The following is a 20988-nucleotide window of genomic DNA, read 5'->3' as shown; positions in this document are numbered from 1 at the left end:
CGGCCTAACCGGGAGCCAGTGCAGCTGGTATAGTGCAGCTGGTGAATGTGATCCCGCGGCGAGGATCCCATAAGGAGTCTTGCCGCAGCATTCTGCACCCGCTGGAGTTTCTGGGTCAGTCTCAAGGGCAGCCCCATGTAGAGTGAGTTACAGTAATCAAGCCTGGAGGTGACCGTCACGTGGATCACATTGGCTAGGTCAGGGCGAGAGAATGAACACTTGCACAGAGTTAAAGATCAAGAAACAATGGTTTGCTATCTAGGAAAAGAAACCCAAAATGTGTTTATACAGCTTCTAGCAGGTGCTATAAAGCAGAAAATTTTAGCACATGCAAAGTCAGTAAAATACTACTCAATTATCCTGGACTGCACATCTGGTGTTAGTCATGAACAAATGTCCATGGTTGTACATTATGTCAATCATGTATCTTTGATGACACACGCCTAAAAGGTTTATCTGGAAATACTTCCTGAGTTGAAGCTAAGGCCCTTGTTGATGCGATTTGTAAGTTCAAGTTTGTGGTGTCCCTGGTCGCATGGTATACCATCTTAGAAGCAAGCTGCTACAAAATAAGGAAGCTGATTTAAATTCAGCTGCAAGCCAAGTGTAAGTGACCGAGTATTACCTTCTGGGCTGCAGGTGTGATGAGCGTTTTTAACAAGTTTTGATAGATGATACTGAGATTGCAAAGGAGCTAGAAACTCTACCAGGCTTTGAGACAGAACAAATTGGAAAAACGAGAAAGAAATGGCAGCTTGCATAAGAGGCCCAAGAAGAGTCACTGTAAGATCTAAAGTACAAATTCAAAGCAGTTTTCTGCTTTGCCATCTTAGTCATGGCCATACAATCTGGTGAAGAGAGCCACCAACAGCTACAACAGTATAATGCCCTATTTGGCTTCCTTTATGATATATATACAGTACAGGCTGCAACCGTTTGTGGTGTATCCAATTGACGTGCGATTGCCAGTGCACATGTCCTTTTGGACCTGGAAGAAAGCAGAACAGGGATGGAATATGGTGGAACACAGGGCAGAGTGGGGCATAACAAGGTGGCATGTGCTTATGCATGTGTGGTAGGGGGGCAGGAACAGAACCTGAATATACTGAAATATACTTAAGATACACTGAATACTGAAAATATACTGAATATGTACTTAAGGCCTGCAAGGATTTGGAAAAACCATTGATGCACAATGGAAACAAAGATATTGATGCTGAAGATCTGTACCGTGAATATATAGCAATTGCTCGAAGACTCCCAAAGTCCATGCTGCCACAAGGAATGCTTGTCTTCATACTACAACATAATCTCCTGAATAGCACGCCAAATGTTTCTGTTGCTCTTAGGATCTTCCTCACACTTGCAGCGTCAGTGGCAAGTGGGGAACACAGTTTCTCAAACCTTATAAAAACCTGCATGCGCTGAATAATATTGCAAAAGAGACTAGTTGGCTTGGCAACTATTACCTGCTGAACATGCCCAAGCATCAGCACTTGACCCGAAGAAATGGGTGGCAAAATTTGCAGAGGAAACAATGCACAAAGTGACATTTTGATGTGCCTGGAATTGAAACTTTGAAGAGATTTAACTTAACATCACAATTCAAAAGATTATTCAGAATGATTTGGGTACTAAAACATTTCCTATTATATTTGAGAAATCCTCTGGAAAAGACCATCCAAAGAGGACTGGTACGGCCGCAAAAAAGTGCCATTCACTCCTAACTCTGACTGTTGCTCTAGAAGGATACCATGGTCAGTGCTGAGGATAAAGCTGGCACTGTATTATTTCTGATTACATGTGCATATCTTTTTGGATGTGATTGAAATCTTCTGTAAGACACTTTGGGCTATAATACTGGATAAAAGTACGCCGCATAATTAAATGCTATCAACTATTATATCCTTCCAGGCCATCTTTTCCAGGATAGGAATGGAATTGTAGGGCCCCATCTTATTATCCACACTATTTAATGTCTACATGAAATTGCTGGGTGAGGTCATCCGGAGGTTTTGATTGTTGTAAGCATTCAAATGCCTCCCAGCTTGGCCCCCACTTTTGTTCCTGAGCCCAAGGTTTTCTTAGTAGACAATCAGTATCTGGAATCAATGTCAAACTGTTTGTGCATAAAAGAAGTTACACTTAATCCAGGCAAGGACACATCTCTAGTTGGCAGGAGGAAAACAGGTGCTCAGTGTCCTTCAGAATGGAGGCGGGGGCTGGCAGTGCCACGCCACCATCCATGACCCTAAGACACCCCAATGCTCCTCTTGGGGTTTTGGGGGGAGGCGCGTCCTCTAGCACTCTTTCCCAGAAGCTCCGCAAAGCCGAATCCGCCATGTTGTGAGAACCCGGAAGTGTGTTTTCTTCAAGATTCAATCACATTCCATCAGAATTACTGAGATACCTTTTAGCATTCACTTTTGTTTAACTTCTCGCATGGATCTCACGCTGATTTGAGCCACTCTGTATTTCTCCACGTGAAATTACACCCATTATATACAGATTCTGCTGTATCTTATTCACTGTGCCAAATGTTGCCCCCTTTTAACAGCACAGGCATGAATGGACAGGTAAGAAACACAGGTATAGGCCGAAGTTTTCTATGCATGTTTACTGAATGCACACCTAAAGCGCTTTGAAACCATAGTAGGAAAAGGCTCTTCTAGAATGGAGCGTCTTATTACAATCCGATGGTAAAACAGAAAATGGCTTGCTATCCAACAACTGCACCCCCTTGTGTAGAAAACCCCATCCAGTGTGTGTACTGCAATCAGCACACCCACACATGGTCTTATAGGAGCATCAGGAAAATCTAAAGTGAATCCATATGCAAATAGGTTGAAACTGGAGGAAAACCTTCCATTAGTACATGTTTTCGATCTATTGTTATTACCAAAGCCTCTGCATTTAAAATGTTACGTTACTGTTCAAAGGCATCATCTTTTTTAAAATGGAAAATCTTATTAGTGGCAAAGAGGAGACGACAGTATCTCCTTTAGAAAAACATGAAAATCAGCTGCACAGTCTTTAATATTCTTTATTGCACCACTTTCCTAACCCCGAATATGCCATTGATTCAGCCTAGACACACCCAGTGACTTCGGCGCATGAAATGATTACAGCAGTGGTTAATAAGGAAAGGAATGCAGGAGGGAGAACATCAAAATGTATCTAGCAATCTTTACTAGTCTATTGGGAAAGGGAAAGACAAAAATATTCCTTTATTCCGCAGTGTTGTTGCTTACATCCATGTTGTTGCTTACACCCCTTGGAGCAGGATGCGCAAAGCTGACTTGTTGTATGATGAGTATGGCCAGGCCTACCCTTAGACACAGTGAGAAAACTACTATGAGCAGCAAATACTATGGCACAGGAGAGGCGGCCCTCTCAGGTGTCCCTCCTAAGCCAGGGGTCAGCAAACCTTTTCAGCAGAGGGCCGGTCCACTGTCCCTCAGAGCTTGTGGGGGGCCAGACTATATTTTTTTGGGGGGGGGAGAACAAATTCCTGTGCTCCACAAATAACCCAGAGATGCATTTTAAATAAAAGGACACATTCTGCTCCTGTAAAATCACCAGGCAGGCCCCACAAATAACCAGAGATGCATTTTAAATAAAAGGACACATTCTACTCATGTAAAAACACGCTGATTCCTGGAGCATCCACAGGCCAGATTTAGAAGGCGATTTGGCCGCATCCAGCTCCCAGGCCTTAGTTTGCCTACCCAAGCTCGTCAGCTATTCCCCACTGTTGTGTATGCCCTGCAGCCTGGCCTGCACCCCTATAAACTAGCTTGCTGAACTCAGGTTTGGTGGAGGATGCTGGTTCGTTGCTGGTATTGAAATGAAACACAGCTTCCTGACCAGTCAGCTTCTATAACTGGAAGAGGCAGCGGCATTTCATCCTTTGGCTCAGGCAGCAAAATGTCTTGTGCCAGCCCAACTGGCAAGAGTTGCCACATGGACTTAGACCCAGCTCCAAGGGCTCCCAGGTGATGGAGATTACTTGGGTACATTTTGGTTTTGTTTCTCTCTTTGTTTTAGACATGAAATTGCCTTAATTTCCCTGGTTTCCCTACCAAGCACTAGGCATGTGGCATGTGTTTTGGCATGTACCTTCGCCTTGGAGGTCCCATTGGACCCGCTGCTAGCAACACGAAATAATACCAAGAGTGTGGGCAAAACATATTGTTTGGAATAAACCTGGCACTGTATTATTTCTGATTATACATGCATATCTCTTTGGATGTAATTGCAATCTTCTGTAAGACACTTTGGGATATAATGCTGGATAAAAGTACGCCGCATAATTAAATGCCATCAACTATTATATCCTTCCAGGCCATCTTTCCCAGGATGGGACTGGACTAGACAATTGTAAGGTCCCATCTTATTATCCACACTATTTAATATCTACATGAAATTGCTGTGGGAAGTCATCCAGAGATTTTGATTGTCATAAACATTCAAATGGCTCCCAGCTTGACCCCTCTTTTGTTCCTGAACCCAAGGATTTCTTAGCACACAATCAGTTTCTGAAATCAATGTCAAACTGTATGTGCATAAATGAAGTTACAGTTAATCCAGGCAAGGACACATCTCTAGCTGGCAGTAGAAAAGCAGGTGCACCATCTTTATCCACAGTCACTCCCACTCAAGCAGTTCAGAGATCTGGAGCACTCTCGATCTGGCTCTCTGCTGGCAGGTGGCAGGTGTCACTTAAGAGACAGCAGCTCCGCGGAGCTTGTGCACTCACGATGTCCTATTCAAACATGGTAAGTTTGGCAACTAAAACTTAATAATCCAATGAAGCTCACTAGGATTTTCTTCCAGTTTAGTGGGTGGGATGGGTTTTACTAACTTGGGAGTAACTCTCACTGGGGATAATTACTTCTTTGTGGATGTACTGTATATAGGATTAAACTATTGCGGGAGCAATCACTTTTGAGCGGACATTCATAGGATTGCACTTAGGTATGGGCTGGATGTAAGCTCGCAGTTTTCTGGCAGTTTTCTCCCCGAGCATCCGCTGGCCGGCTCGGAGGAAACCTCTTGGGTACAAGCATGCTTTGCAAGCATAAAAGGCATCCAGTTTTTTTGGCAGCCACCTGCATAATTCTATGCTATGCACCTCTGGAAGCAAAGGGACGCGCTTTACTGACCTGTCTTGTTAATAAACTGGAGTGAGGGGCTGGCGGCGAGTGAAGTTAGTTAGCCGTCGGCTGCGCGGAAAGTGGCTATCTACACCGGGCTCTTCCTTAAGCCTCCCAGACATGCTCGAAAGCAGAGAAAGAATGAATGAACCTTCTTCCACATGCGGTCTAGCTTACGATATTATTTTTGTTGGTTTCTAATTAGTTTGGTTAAGTATATAAATGAGGTTATCACCTTTGTGTGTTGCGGGGGCGGGAGCTGCTTCCGCGTCTTTAACAACAAGCATCCTGGCAGCGTTTAAATGAAGCAAATGTGCATTTTTATTTTCCTTGCAGGGGAATAAGGGATGATACGGAAAGCGTCGCCTCTTGAGCCGTTTCTGGGGAGGCAGATTTATGTTGGAAACAAGGCACCGGGAGCGGGGCAACTTTTTCTTTTTAAGGTGACAATTCTGCGCGGAACTCAGCAGCCCTCCTAGCCGAATTAAGCGGCTCTTTGCGCGTTAAAATGCAGCGCGGAGCTCCCTGGACTTGTCGCTTTTTATGTTAAGGTGGCACAACGATATGCTCCTTCCCCTTTAAGACTGGAGTTAGGCTGCGTGTGTGTAAGAGTAAGGGAAAGAGAGCGAGCGGCGGCGTGTCTCCTCCTCTCCGAGTGACACAGCAGTTAGATATGCCCTATCAGTAACTTCAAGCCCACAAACTCCACCTCTGACTGAGGAAACTGTGGGCTGAGGGAAATGTAGTGCGCGAAATGAGACAGACAGTGAATCATTAGCAAACTGCAACGCCAGGATGAACTTGTCGGGAACCTAAGAGGCGAGGGGAAACAAGCGCCGAGAGTCCCTCTCTCTTTCCCCACCTCCCTCCCTCCCTCCCTCCCTCCTTTCTTTCTTTTTTTTTCTTTTCCTTTGAGCGCTGCTGGGTTTCGTCCAAAACAATCAAACTGGATGTAAAAGCTGGTGGATCACCAGTCCAAGATGCTTCTGGTTTCCCCGCGGGTAGATGCACCACGCATGGAGCCGCATATTCCAGTAAGTAGACTTCAGCTGGGCGGGCAGGAAGGGACGAAAAGTCTCGTTCTTAGCGAACGTCTCTGGGCACCAGGATCCCAAGAGAGACTCTGATGAGAGGGATTTAGTTCCTGGGATGGGGAAAGTGATCCTTTCCCACCCCCTTCCCGATCCGTGCTGAGGCTGTGCGTAAAGACAAGCGGGGCAGACGGCGCTTTCGCATTTTGGTGGTAACTTGGAAGCTTCCTGTATTTATTATTATTATTTATCTTATTTTATTTCATTTCCACGTCCAGAGTGCGCTTGTACGCCTGCGTGTGTCTATGTCTGTGTGTCCGTTTCAGCGTCCTAGTGCAATTTCTCGCTATGCTGTGTTTGTGTTTTAAAATGGTGGTAGATGGAGATGATTTCTTGCCGTCGTGTGGCTCCTAGGAAAGGAAGAAAGGAGAGAGCGGGGGGGAAAGTAGGACAGGCTGGCGTGCCTGTGGAAGAAGATCGGTTTCAAGGGAGGCAGACAGAAGTGCAGCCCCTTTCCTGCATGTCTGGCTGGGAAGCAGCTGCCGCTGGCAGTGGGAGAAAAAGAGGGGCGACGACGCGCTCAGCCCGCGCGCGCGCGCACACACACATACAGTTTTCGTCTCCCATCTGTGTGCTCGCCTGCCACAATCCCGGAATAGTTTTGTTCCTTAGGCAGACACACTGTGCTCGACCTACACATCTCCTCCTCGCCGTTCCACCCACCCGCTCCGGCGCTTGGGTCGGATGAGCAGTTTACAAACGCAGACCTCCCCGCAAATAGCCTCTGGCTCCCCGGGCACGAAGGTGCGGTGATGAATGCAAAACGATACTTTTTATTGTGATGGAGGATATATTACGGCTTCCCTTTCGACATGAAAAATGTGTCTCAGAATCAAGTCTGGAAAGGAAGTAGCCTCTGTCTGACTTTTTTTTAAAGAAATATATATATTATTATCCTAGATTAAATGCTGACTGCACAGAAGACTTAATAGGATTAGGAAACTGCCAATACTCCCAGACCTCGAAGCTGCGGTGGTACCCCTGTGTAAACAGAGTCATACAGGAAGGCTTGTTTTAGCCTGATTACTGGGATGGGGGGGCCTTTCCTTAAAACTTGCATCAAACAGAAAAGCATGAATGAACAAAACGTGGTGGGGAGATGTTCTCTAAAGGCGCCTCCCATGGAGCGTTGCTATATGAGATGCTCTAATAAAACGACCTGATCGGTGGGTACCTAAAAAGGCTAGATCATCGCTGTCTCGCTTTCAAAGGTGAGAAGTGTGATAAATATATTAAAGTCATAAGCTTCCTTACATTCCCGTTTCTCTTCTCCCTCCGCCCCCCGAAAAACAAAACAAACCATCACACTAGTTTGCGAGCTCTTTGGGGCAGGGACTCTTCCCGCGCTCCGCTGTGCTCTCGGTGTGATGCACCTTGGTAGAGTTATATTAATAAAGATGTTAAACAAACCGTCAAGTGAAGCAGCCTGCCAAAGTTACCCCGCGGGGGTAGGGGTGGAGGTTTCTGCAAAAAAATACAAAAGAGTTACGTGTGACTGAAAAGCTGTCTTCCGGCATTTTAAACACTAATTAGTCCAAACTCTGACTGTGTCTTTCTTGCCTTGTGGTGAGTTCTTCCTCGTTGGGATTTTTTTTTTTTAAATCCACCCATGCTGACTCACTTTTTTTTTAAAAGTATTTTGATTTCTCACCCTGTGATTAAGAGGTGAGGTGGAAGGAGCCACTTTGCGGGGTAAACAAGCTGCTTGTTGTTGATTGGGCTCTCCAGCTGTCTCCCTTGTTTAACCCAGAGGAGGAGGAGGAGGCTGTTGCTGCTGCTGCTGCTGCTGCTGCTGCTGCTGCTATTGCTATTGCTGTTTGGCTGATTAATTATTAGGCTCGCTCTTCTTCCTCCATTACAGTCTTTGACCCCCTCCCCCGCTAAATTAACTCACCACCCTAGTTGCTGGGACCCCCTCCTTCCCCAATAAGAGACTGCTGGGGAAATTGCGGGGGGGGGATTTGTTTGGGGGGCCTTTGGCTGCTAGTTAGTCTTATATTCCCAGGCAGTACAGCATGCTTTTGTTATGGGTTTACTAAAAGGGAAGGAGAGAGAGGTGTGTGTGTGTGTTTTGGGGGGTGTCCTGTAACCAGGGTGATTAGGGGGAGAGTATTCCTGCTTGGAGCAGAGGGGGGTGGCAGTTCTCCTTGGAAGAAGCCCGCTTGTGCTTTCTTTTCAGAGTCCTCCTCCTTCCTGGAATAATAAATTTAAAAGCTGCTTTCTCTCTCTTTCTCCTTCTCCCTCCTCAGCAGGCTGAAGCTGGGAAGGGAGGGGAGGAAGGGAGGGGAGATGGCACAACGTCTGCAAAAGATCCTGGCGTTTGTAACAGGAGATTAATAGGTTGCAGGGGCGTCTCTGTTGCCATTCTAGCACGACCAGCTCGGTGCTTCCCCTCTCTACAATTCGCAAAGGCTCGGGGTGTGAGTGTGATGGGGGCTAGTATCTTTCTTTTTTCTCCTCCACCTCTGACAACTGAAAACAAGGTAAGAGTCTTACCAGCTTTGCAAAGATGGTACCCAGAGGAGCCTCCTCCCTACCCCTGCGCAAGAGGTGGGGAGCATGACCTCTGACATAAACCCCTGTGTGTTCCCATATTTCCTTTGCCTATGAGATTTGCAAAGGTGGAGATTAATGATTGGACTGATAATGCAATTCTTCCACCACCTGTCTGGAAGGTGTACTCTCTGCTAAAGTTGGAGAGAGGGGACTAGGGAGCTTGCCTGCTTGTCTACCTGTAACACCACTGGTTTAAGCTATTCTCTCTTCTTTTCCTGTTCTTCCCATTCCTGGCTGTTCTGGTTATTGGGTGTGAGAAACAAGAAACCATGGCTCAACGCAGAAACCACTCTTTATACAGTGCCAACAGCATGCATGATGCTAAACATGTGTGCTGAATAAACTGGCAGGTGTCTGTCCCAAAGAGCTTACTACTGAAACTGGGAAAGGAAAGAGGTAAGGGTTATTAAGTGAACCATTGCCTCCTTTGCCCTAGAGAAGGGATGCAGCACCTGTGCTCCTCCGAATGTTGTCTGACTGCTGTCATCACTGACCATCAGCAACTCAGGCTGGAGATTGGAGGTTCTGGAGGGTCACAAGAACCATGTCGCAAGTTCAGAGGCTCTGAGGTCAGATGTGAGAACCTTGGCTTGGACTGCCCACAGGTGAAGCAATACAACTCTGTAGATCTGGGCAATATATTGCCCAAAACCAGTTTGAAGTTCAGATTGTGATATCGGTTTCATAATTTTTGACCTGGCAATATATCACAAATCATGACGTGTTTGTGTTTTTGTGTGTGTTCCATGCAAAAATCACAATGTGGGAAAGATGAAGCCAGCCAATGCTTCTCTGAATTCCTGCAGCCCTCTTAACTCTGCTGGCTCAGCTCCCTCTTGTCTCCTGCAGGGGGCAGCGAATCACAAAGTCAGGTGTTGGCAAAAATCACGATGCAGGAAAAATAGTGAAGGCAGCCTCCCCATAGCTCCATCCTTATTCCAGGCATTGTGATATATCAGTATATTGCAATGTTTAGCTGGTGATAAATCACAATGTTGAAAACCAGATATTTCCCAGCCCTATTCTGAACATGCTCCAAAGTGTGTTATAGGCTTCACACACTCAGGACAAAACTCTTAATGCCTTGGTGAGTTGATCAAATCAAACCCAGTAATGAGCCTTTCTAACAGATAGTTCTTTATCTTATGGCAAGCTTCCCAAAGTTGACTGGGATTGTATAACTTATTTATTTCTGAGAGAATGGGCCAGGAAGTGACCATGTTTTCTTTTTTCCTACTCTTTGCAGTACAGTAGTACCTCGGGTTAAGTACTTAATTCGTTCCACAGGTCCGTTCTTAACCTGAAACTGTTCTTAACCTGAAGCACCACTTTAGCCAATGGGGCCTCCTGCTGCCGCCGCGCCTCCAGAACACGATTTCTGTTCTCATCCTGAAGCAAAGTTCTTAACCCGAGGTAATATTTCTGGGTTAGCGGAGTCTGTAACCTGAAGCGTATGTAACCCGGAGTGTATGTAACCCGAGGTACCACTGTACTGGTGGAGGGGAGTCAGGGCTGCAGAATTTACTCACTCTGGCTAGCCTGACAAGCCTGATCACACCTTCCTGAGTTAAAAAATAAAAATAAAAACCCACCCATCAGAGAAGCTCACTCACCTGTGAACTGAAGAGAATTCCTGTGTTTCCTTTTTGTTGTTTGTTAACCTCCTTCCACATGTATTTTATACTAAGGCAATAGACAAAATATTACAAAAACTGCTTTAAAAAGTTACAGAACAGTCGCAAATATAATAGAAGCTGAAAAACAATACCAAGCATGACCCCAGTGACAGAGACCTATTCATCCAACTTGGAAAGAAAGGACAAGATTTGGGACAAAAAAAAATTCCTTCCAGTAGCACCTTAAAGACCAACTAAGGTGCTACTGGAAGGAATTTTTTTTGTTTTGACTATGGCAGACCAACACGGCTACCTATCTGTAACTGGAACTATGGAAGATTTGGGACCTCCTCCTTAAATATTCCCCTGCCAACCTAGCAGTTCGAAAGCACATCAAAGTGCAAGTAGATAAACAGGTACCGCTCCGGCGGGAAGGTAAACGGCGTTTCCATGCGCTGTTCTGGTTCACCAGAAGCGGCTTAGTCATGCTGGCCACATGACACGGAAGTTGTACGCCAGCTCCCTCGGCCAATAAAGCGAGATGAGCGCTGCAACCCCAGAGTCGGCCACGACTGGACCAAATGGTCAGGGGTCCCTTTACCTTTACCTTAAATATTTCTTCTTTTGACAATAATTTGTTTCTGTATAGTTGCTTTTTTAAATGAATCTTCTCAGTAGGTTCCCTGTATAAATACAGTGGTATCTTGGGTTACATACACTTCAGGTTACATACGCTTCAGGTTACACATTCCGCTAACCTAGAAATAGTGCTTCAGGTTAAGAACTTTGCTTCAGGATAAGAACAGAAATCGGGCTCCGGCGGCGCAGCAGCAGCAGGAGGCCCCATTAGCTAAAGCGGTGCTTCAGGTTAAGAACAATTTCAGGTTAAGTATGGACCTCCTGAACGAATTAAGTACTTAACCCGAGGTACTAATGTACAGTAGTACCTCGGGTTACATACGCTTCAAGTTACAGACTCCGCTAACCCAGAAATATTACCTCGGGTTAAGAACTTTGCTTCAGGATGCGAACAGAAATTGTGCAGCGGCGGCAGCAGGAGGCCCCATTAGCTAAAGTGGTGCTTCAGGTTAAGAACAGTTTCAGGTTAAGAACAGACCTCCAGAACAAATTAAGTTCTTAACCCGAGGTACCACTGTATAGGTGGTATCTTCATCATCATCTTTCGAAATTCACCAGGCACATTTTGTACCTGACTATCAGCCACTTGTGACCAAGTGAAGATAACCAGGTGCCAGGATGGCACCTGATGTCTCCCCCATCCTGGAGGTGCATGCCTGGGGATCCTTAGATCTTGACTGTTTTCACACACTAGCAATGCATCCTGTAGAATTCTGTCCATTATATTTTATCTGCACAATCAGAATGAAATTCAGGAACCAAAGAGTCTTATTGAAATTTAAGACTTGAGAGACGTCTTGCCTCAAAATGGCAACTAGACATTCCGCTTTGGGTGACTGTGATTTAAGGAGCCATTTGGTGCCTAGCATATATATCTGAGTTTCTAACACATTATTATCTTGTCGTCCTGTCCCCCCTCCCCCCCCCGGCTTGGTGCCCTGTGTGGGGGAACTGCCCGCATCGCCTTAAAACTGGGGCTGCCCTATGTTACCCTTTCACCAAACAAGATTCCCTGGTAATACATTGTGTTTCTTTCATCTTATCCACCCGTCTCCCATGCAGCACAGTTCTCTCCTAACCCCATCACCACTTTATCTCCAATCTGTGAAGAGAGTGGGCCTTCCAGATAGGGATTGCCCAAGGCTACTTGGGGAGCTTTATGGCTGGAAAGCGGGCTCAGTCCTGGGTCTCTCCAGTTCTGGTATGTCACAATGCATTGTAAACACCCTTCCCTCCAAAGCGTTTAGTGGTGGGGGTGGTATCTGTGGAATGAAGGCTGATCACCTAATACTGGCTTGAGATACCTCCACTCCACAGCCATATATATGGGTATGGGTGTCAGGCACCAGAAATGGCCTCATCAGCTGTTGCCTGAAAACCTAGCTTTTTTCAACTAGCAAGGAGTTAAGCAAAGTAACTTGGAGAGAGAAAAAAATATCATTTGACTATTATATAATTCTCTAGTGTTTCTATGTTTAGCTCTTTAATCCCTTGTTAATTCCTAATGCATTCCAATTTTTGAGGCCCCCTTGCTTGGGGGAGGAATTGGCCAGTGAGTCCTAAGGGCACTCACTCAGATGGCTTGAAACTTTGCTGGTTGAAGGAAATTTATAGGCCACTCCCTGGAATCCTGATTAAAGGAGATGGGAAATCATTGTGTCCTGTAGAAGTGTTAGCTGATGTCACCAAATGATGGTATGAAGGGCTGTGCATGGTCCACGATTCTATAACACATTATGAAAAAGCACAGAGTTCGATACTGACCACTTAATTGGGCATACATATAGTGTGCCTGTTGGTTTAGTGGATAATGCCTGGTGTTGGGCACCAGGGTGCTAATGGCACACATAAGGAACATCTTAAAAGAGATGCCAACAGGTCAGAGAAGATGGGGACTGCGAAAGAGAAGGAGTCATACTGTCGCTGAGAGACCACCACGTCTGGCTCCTGAGTTGGTAACAAGTCCTAAAGGTGGTCCACCATGTCTGCCCTTTCCAGGAAAATCTTATTAAAGGTAAATTCACAGTATGTTCCGCCTTCCATATGGAGGCAGTTTTAAAATCATATCGGTTGTGGTCCATTGTGAGGATCAGACAGTCTTCATTTAAGCCTCTTTAAGCAAGCTACATAGAGAAGCATGTTCTGGTGTGAAAGTTTCCCAGTCACTGCAACGATCTGCTAAATATGACTGACTGACCATGCCACAACAATTGGCACATAGTGCAATTGAAAGCGGCTTCCACAAGGCAGCCACAGTGTAGGCATGGGCCAGGTCTGCCCTACCCCCATTATATAAGGGAACAAGCACCTTCCAGTTCACTGTCCATTAACAAATGCCCCCTGAGACATTTGGGCTAACTGGAAGCCCTGGTGTTCAGATTACTCCATGACTTCTACCCTGTTGATTTCTTGCAGCAATCCTGGGCCAGGGCCAATTGTCACCTTTCTACTCTATCCTCTGCATGAACTCTCTGGTTGAGCTGGGACTTCACACTTAAAATTTCCAGGTTATCCAGGGGACCATGCATTGCTGACTCTGCAACTCTGCAACAGCAAAAAACGAGCATTGAAAACTGGAGGCTTCTTTTATTGTTCCTCCTATAACATGAAGCTAGCAGGAACATCTCTCTCTCTGTGTGTGTGTGTGTGTTTGTGTTTGTGTGTGTGTGCACATGCATGCATGCAGTAAGTGTCACTAAGCATAATGTGAGCAAATACCAAATCAAGTGCAAAACACAAGCTTCCCACCTATATTTCCCACGTCCCTCCTCCTTCCGCCTCTCCCTGCCTTTGTGCTTCCCTTCTGGAGCAAGATTATTGGAAACTAAAGCTGCTGATGTGAGAGATGTGACATATGGTGTCTCCATAAGAGAGAGAGCTGAAATGGCCTTGAACCTGCCGGACTGACCAGCTGTTTATTGCCCACAAGAGCAGTTAATAAGCCCTTCCCTTAAAGAAACATCTCTCTTTCTCCCCCAGCCCCCAGGTCCTCACTAGTTTGCATACTAAAGAGCGGGGTTCTCAATAGGAAGAAAAAGTAATGGTCTTGTGTACTGCTCAGCTGCTGGTTGCTGGCATTCTTCCCTTTCCCCTGGGCACTTGTTTGCATACTGCACACCCCCAGTATGCAAGCCGCTCTCTGACTTGTATATCTTTATGATTAAAAAAAACCCAGTTGCAAACCTCTTGTTTGTGGATTTTAATGCTTGCGAGACAAATATAACTGTGAAGAAAGTATTGATTGACTAGCAAACACCTAGACTTCAGTAACTTCCACCCTACCCTTTCATGGGGATAAAATAATCCTTAAATAATATGAGCTGCGCATGAGCACAGCTGATCTCTTTGTCACCCTCCCCCACCCCAAAATTCTATTCCTGCCATCTCTCTTGCCCACCTTTTGTTAGATGCCGCACAGCCTAGGTTGTGTGGTGATATATAACCTGGAGCATGCAGAACTGCACCGGCACTTGTGCAAACACTTTAAGCCGCAGCGTGAAGGAAGAGGCAGGCAAGAGCAGAAAGGAAGCCAAAATTCTCATAGTTTTGGCAGTGACCCCTTTCAGTGCTCCTGTATGTTGTGTGTGAGGGGAAACAATTTAAGGAAAAGATGCTTCTGGTTGGGAGGAACGGGGAGAAAAGGTGACAGGGAAATTCCACGTTAGGAAAGCATTAGCAAAGGGCGAGTTTAATGTTTTCCTGTTGCTGACGTGGGTTGTGACACAGTTGTGTGGGCTGAGAAGGGAACGTCGTCGCGGAGCTTTAAAACTCAACCAGGAAGCCAGGAAGTAGTCTTGTTGCTGAGGGATGGAAAACAAATATGAACCAGCGTGTCTTCTAGGTGAGCTTTGCAGCTGCTCTCCAGTGCAGGGAAGGCAGTTTCATGTACAAGTGAAAACAGAATTCTAGTTCTCCCTTCTATTTTATTTTTTTTAAGCAAACCCTTCTGAATAATAAGCAACAATTTGAAAGGGGAAAGAAACTCATATTTGGCATCTTAGAAAGAAAGTGTAGCAGAGTTTCCCCAATATGCCTACGGCAGAAAGAGGTAAAAATATGTGGCACCTTGGGGAGTAATGGGTTCATTGTGGCATAAACTGCCTTAAGCAACAGCCTGTTCTGTCAAAAACAAGAACGGACTCCCTATCCAACTTTCCATTGCATTCAAAAGACACTTCATTGTCTAAGAAATATGTTTAAAGAATGGAGAGTGTGGGTAGAAACAATTAATACACAATAGGCTGAACCCTGTGTTTTGGTATCTGAATCACTTTGCCTATTTTCCACCCCTTTAGACTTAAGATCATGCTTTGTTTTGTAAGCTCTCTATCCACCATGAACTTGTCTTTACCAGATATTGCTGTCAGAGTTTTGTTTCAGCAACAACTGGTTATATCTAATTGCTATTCATTGGATATTTTGTGAATACAGTGGTACCTCGGTTTACAAACGCTTTGGGTTACAAACTCCACTAACCCGAAAGTAGTACCTTGCCCCAGGATGAGAACAGAAATCGCACACCGGCGGCAGCGGGAGGCCCCATTAACGAAAGCATGCCTCAAGTTAAGAACAGTTTTGGGTTAAGAACGGACCTCCAGAATGAATTAAGTTTGTAACCCAAGGTACCACTGTACTGACAACTGGCAGCATGCAAAGGTCAGGCAAAATGTGGCCCGCTACATTTTCTTTACACTTAAAAATGTAAACTCATATGTAGCCTCTGAAAACTCATAGAGGCACAAGAACATCCCCTTATTTCACACCCTTGGATTATTCTCCCAGACTTTCCCTGTGCTACTGCCATAGTTTTGCAGGTGTGGAGGACAATTATAGATCAAGGTGGGTTGGGTGATTGTGGACACTGCGGTCACATAGAGGAATGCAGGAAGATTTGGCTCATGGGATTAAAATCCACTAGGATTCAGTAGGGCTTGCACAGGAGAATTTGCAGTGAAGTGTAACCATGTTAACAGAGGGGAGAAGGATTTGGTTTTTCTAACTAGGGCACCAAACTTGTGTTGAGCTGGGTCCTTTTTCTGATTACTCCCACTGGTCCTAAGAAGTATGCAACCAACCAGCCATGATGGTATTCAGGAAAAAGCACCCAACAGAATTGTATTCCAAGTTAATAAACATTGCATGAACTCACAGCTCCTGGGTTGAATTGATAGTTAAGATTAAGACATATTCAGATATTCTGCAGATATCTGAATATGTCTTAATCTCTGCAATTAAAAAAAAAACCCCTAGTCTATTTGAATTAGTATGTTTGAGGAACAATAAAAGAAATGTTGAGGCAAGCTGAGCTATCCATGAGCAAACTTACCAAATGTGGATTCTAAAATCAAAATCTGATCTCAGATTTCCAGGTGTTGTTTTTTGTGTGTGTGTACAAAAATACCTTCTGCTTTGGATGTAACACTGTTTTTAAAGGAAATGCTGGATGCAAGCAGTTTCATTGTCTCCACTATTCAAGAAAATGTGCAGGGCAAGGTGCTTGTAGGTTATGATTCATTACTAACTCATTACTAACTGGTTTGCTTATTTAAGGAAAGATTAATATTGTATATTGCTCAGTTCTTCTTATTCCTTTCTGTAGAGGGAGCAATATCCAATCACTGCTCATTAGCAAGCTCTGCTGCCCAGTTCTCTTGCATGGCCTGATACTTTAAAAGAAAAAGAAGTACAGGTATTTCAAATTGAAAGATTTGTGTGTCTACGGCTATGCGTCAAAATATTTTATATCAATATTGATTGATTTATTTTCAAGGGGGGTTGTTATAAAGAGGGTGCTTTTATCCCCCTGAGCTCTTGGGCAATTATCTCAGTGCCATAAATGTTGATACGCACATAATGGATGTAACTAAAAAATCTCCTTATCCAAGCAGAAAATGCTGGGTGTTTGTTGGAGCAGATAGAATGCTGAGAGTGTGAATAGACAAACCCATATGTTGTTGGTGAAAGAGATAAATGATGGACGAACAAGAGTTGGTTACTATGGATCAGCACAGTACAACCAATTCCTGTCATTCCTGTCTCTTAAAAATATACCTGCTTCAATGCTATTGATGGGTAATCTAGTTTCACCAGTTGACTGCAAGCCCACACACCCTTGTTTTTCTGTTCTTTGTTTATAAAGGTCCTTGGGACCCAGGGAAGATCTCCTGCACAATCTCAGTTTTCCATAAAGATAATATTAGTTGCAATGGAGCATGCACAATCCTAGTAATCTTATGTCCTTGAGAATCTTAAAATATTTCAGATAATCCATCCAAATGAGGCAGGCAGTCTAGTTGTTTCTGAATGTGTGGATGGTGCTGTAGTATTGTTTATTTATTTATCTATCTATCCACCTGTTTTTCTTTTTATTTATTACCTTTAAGTCCCAGGGTGGATTGCAGCATGGAAACAACAATTTTAAAAAGCAATTTGAAACAATTTACAATCACAAAAAGTGTCAAAAGTCAGAGCCAATAGGAATGGCTTCAGCATTCTCTGCAATCTATATAATGAAGGTGCCAGACATACCTCTGAGGGGGGGAGGGGGTTCCACATTTCAGGAGTCCGACACCTGAGCCTCTGAGCACAGACCAAGGGGGCTGCCTCTGCTTATTTGCAGAGGGGCAAGAAAAGAGAAGAGAACAGACATGGACCAGGAAAGTGTGAACCTTATGGGGTGTAAGGTAAGTGTGAATCTTACCTTAAACTCTTAAAGACATTTCCACTTCTTTCTCATGCAAGAGGGAAGTTTGCCAGTCCTCTTCAAGGACAGCCCCACGTAGACCACATTGCAGTAATCCAGTCTGGAAGTTGTCAGAGCATGGAATACAGGGCCCAAGCGTGAAAAGAAAAATCACTTAAAGCAAGATATACCGGTACTAGGGTGGTGCTCTGGACTGGCAACTGTTTTATTGCTTGACCTATGGCCCTCGTTGTTTGACTCTGACTCCCATCAGCCACAGCCAAGCAGGGCCAGTGGTCGGGGATGATGGGGGCAGTAGTCCATCAGCATCTGAAGGATAGCCAAGTTAGCCCCCTGTGCTTTATTGTGATAGGAATTTCAGATTGGAGGATTCCAAAAAAGTTTGGATGGCTCCAAAAAAGTATTAATTTGTATGTAACAATTACTGGTTTTCACTGCTTTTTTATGACACCTAAAACAGAACGAAGGCCAGAACTATCAATTTCCTATATGGTAGTTTGGAGAGGTAGCTTGTGTTTTTCTTTAGGGAGAGGGAGTGGTCTTAAGGTATGTGTGTTTTTTCTTCTTAAGTCACTAATTTGTCTCAGATTTCAACAGTTTGCTTTTTTATGCAGGTGTGTCTGTTCTTATCTGAAGGATTTTTATCCTTCTCTTAAGCAACAATGGGGCTCCCAGAGCTGGTTGCAAATGCTGGTGATAAGATGGTCCCTGCCCTCTGGGGTTACAAACCAAAATAGAGACACACAAAAGGAAAAAGGGATTGGGAGGAAGGAGGGAGAATCAAGCTGGGGAAGCACTAGTCCTTGTAATGCCCAGCTGGAAGGAAAAGATTTGGACAAGGAGGAACGCCCTGCAACCCCATCTCTGCAGCAGCCTGATGGGGGATGGCCATGGAAATCAAATGCAGACCTGCATATGCTTACTGAGGTTGGGAAGAAGAAAAGGAGTCATGGAAGGCCTGATTAATCCACACTGCCTGTCCGGTCAGGCCTGCCTGCCTGGTCCCTCTGGCCATGGTTAAAGGAACACCCTACTCCTGTTCTAGACTGTCCCTTAATGCCTTCACTCTAAATAGTGTGGTGCAGTGGTTAAGAGGGTTGGATTGTGACCTGGGAGAGACTAGGGTTCGAATCCCCACTCAGCTAGGAAGCTCACTGGGGGACCTTGGGCCAGTCACAACCACCATCTCTTTAGCCTAAACTACACCACTGGGTTGCTGTGAGGATGAAAACCATATGCACCACGTTGACATCCTTGCAAGTTAAAGGTGGTATAGAAATGCAATCAATCAATCAATCAATCAATCAATCAATCAATCAATCGCCTGTTAGTGCTGCATGTATCATGCCCCAAGACCTACAGGCAGGCTCATGCTGGCGGGGGAGGGGGACGGCAACCAGGTACACTCAGTCTGCGCCTCGGAGGGCTAAGCTGGCCAGGGGTGGACTTATGCTGCCATGCCAAGAACAAGACTCTGGTCACAGACCTCGGACATGCTCTGCACAAGCCTGTCTTTAGTTCTGCACTGGGTATTGCCAATGCAATGCATGCACAAATTAGTAGTGAATTATCCATATACAGTGGTACCTTGGGATGCAAACTGGATCTGTTCCGGAGCCTCGTTTGCATCCCGAACGGAACGCAAGACGTGTCTGCATGTGCGCGGGTCATGATTCATGGCTTCCGCGCATGCGCGTGATGTCATTTTGACCGTCTGCGCATGCGTGAGCGGTGAAACCTGGAAGTAACGTGCTCTGTTACTTCCGGGTCGCCGCGGAGCATAACCCGAAAGCGCTCAACCTGAAGCATATTTATCCCAAGGTCTGACTGTACTACTGGTGTATCCCTTTGCTCTGGACCAGGCTACCAATTTGCATTTGTTGAACCACAGCTTGGATTTCTCCTTGCAAGATCCTCAACTTTTATGAGGCTTTTGCTTTCAGTGCTGGCCTGGCAGAGCGTGCTGGGAATGCCTGAATTTTTTAGCATGCTAGGCAGGCAGAATGCATCACAATATCTTTTGCAACTCTGCACTGATCCCGGAGTGCGACTTTGCATTGTGCTGGTCACAGTCTGGAACTTGGGCCCCATCATCTTATCCTGTACTGCCATAGGATCTTGGGACATTTGGTTGGGGCAGCAAAATGCACCAGGCCAGCCCTCCTTTGTCAAGTAATATCACAGCCACTGCTGCTGCTGAAGTAAGCATCGGAGAGCTTGACTCTGCATGCTGCTTTGATGTTCCAGTACTGTGCAACTGGATTGGCAGATCAGCATTTTTGAAGGTGTGGGGTGGGTGTGGGGAAGGCAAAACTGCAAAACTGCTTTTCCTTCCCCTGTGGAGATTCACAGAGCTCTGGAACAAAGGCAGAAAGAGTTAGTTTACATAGTGTGCTAAATCAAAACTAGTGCGTCCCTTTAACTAGGACTCTGGGATGGAGCTCTCTCAACACTAAGCACGAGCTGTTGCCAAGGTTTGTTTGACTTCCTAATTAAGATGGCATGCTAAGCCCAACCTTGGCTTAGCTCAGTGAGGCCCCGGCAGCAAAAAGGTATGGGAGCCCATTCATTGGCACGGCCTCACTAAACTAAGGTTTGTGTTGTGGTTGTGGTTGTTATCATAAACAACACTCATATACCACCTTTACCTTCCAGTGGTCTCAAGATGATGTACATGCTTCTCCTCCTCCACATTCATCCTCTCAAGAAACCTGTGAGGTAAGAGATGGTGACTGGCCCTGTTGCTCTTGCCATCAGGGTGGCAGCATGGGCACAATTACAAGTGAAGGGTATATTTGTGACAGGGCTGGCAGCACTGTGGGTGTGACAATGGGGGCAGTGCATGGGGGGCTGGAGTTATGGGGCAAGGGCAGTGTCAGGGTGTTTTGCCAACAGCGACAAAATTTCTTGGACCAGCCAGGCCTAAACTCAGCCTAGACCGGGAAACTGCAGCTTACCCCAAGTCAGGAAAAAACCTCCGCTGCTGAAGAGGGTTTAGAACCAACTCTCTGGCTACTGGCCAGTCCTACTGAGGCACTTGAGCTGCTGACATGGTTGTTCTGTGGAGGGAGAGCCCTGGGGCCCTGGTGTGGTTCTCTCCCACGAGTGCATGCAATCCCTGTGATTATCTCAAAAGTGGCTTGCAGAGGTAATAATCAAATTTGCACAGCCCCAAGTCAAGCCACAGCGGTTAGGCTAGTGAAGAATGTTCTGCACGTTTACTTAAC

The 20988-nt window shown here is 45.4% G+C and overlaps 1 protein-coding gene across 24 annotated transcripts in view; it reads left to right on the top strand.

The window, feature by feature from the left end:
- Nucleotides 1–5826: 5826 nt before the first annotated feature.
- The window catches only part of MAMLD1 (mastermind like domain containing 1), a 132549-nt gene continuing 117387 nt past the window's right edge, over nt 5827–20988 (top strand). For 5 of the 24 annotated variants that reach the window (XM_083722762.1, XM_083722752.1, XM_083722742.1 and 2 more), the window contains exons 1-2: nt 5844–6190; nt 20417–20479. In XM_083722762.1, the coding sequence (XP_083578888.1) occupies nt 6137–6190; nt 20417–20479 (117 nt within the window). In that variant the 5' untranslated portion in view covers nt 5844–6136. Of the gene's footprint in view, nt 6191–7986; nt 8731–20416; nt 20480–20988 lie in introns of those variants that run through there. The other 19 variants (XM_083722746.1, XM_083722753.1, XM_083722745.1 and 16 more) reach the window with 11 other exon arrangements.

Source organism: Podarcis gaigeae (assembly GCF_964106915.1).
Source record: "Podarcis gaigeae genome assembly, chromosome: Z".
Taxonomy (NCBI): Eukaryota; Metazoa; Chordata; class Lepidosauria; order Squamata; family Lacertidae; genus Podarcis; species Podarcis gaigeae.
This window is presented reverse-complemented; position numbering and strand designations above follow the sequence as displayed.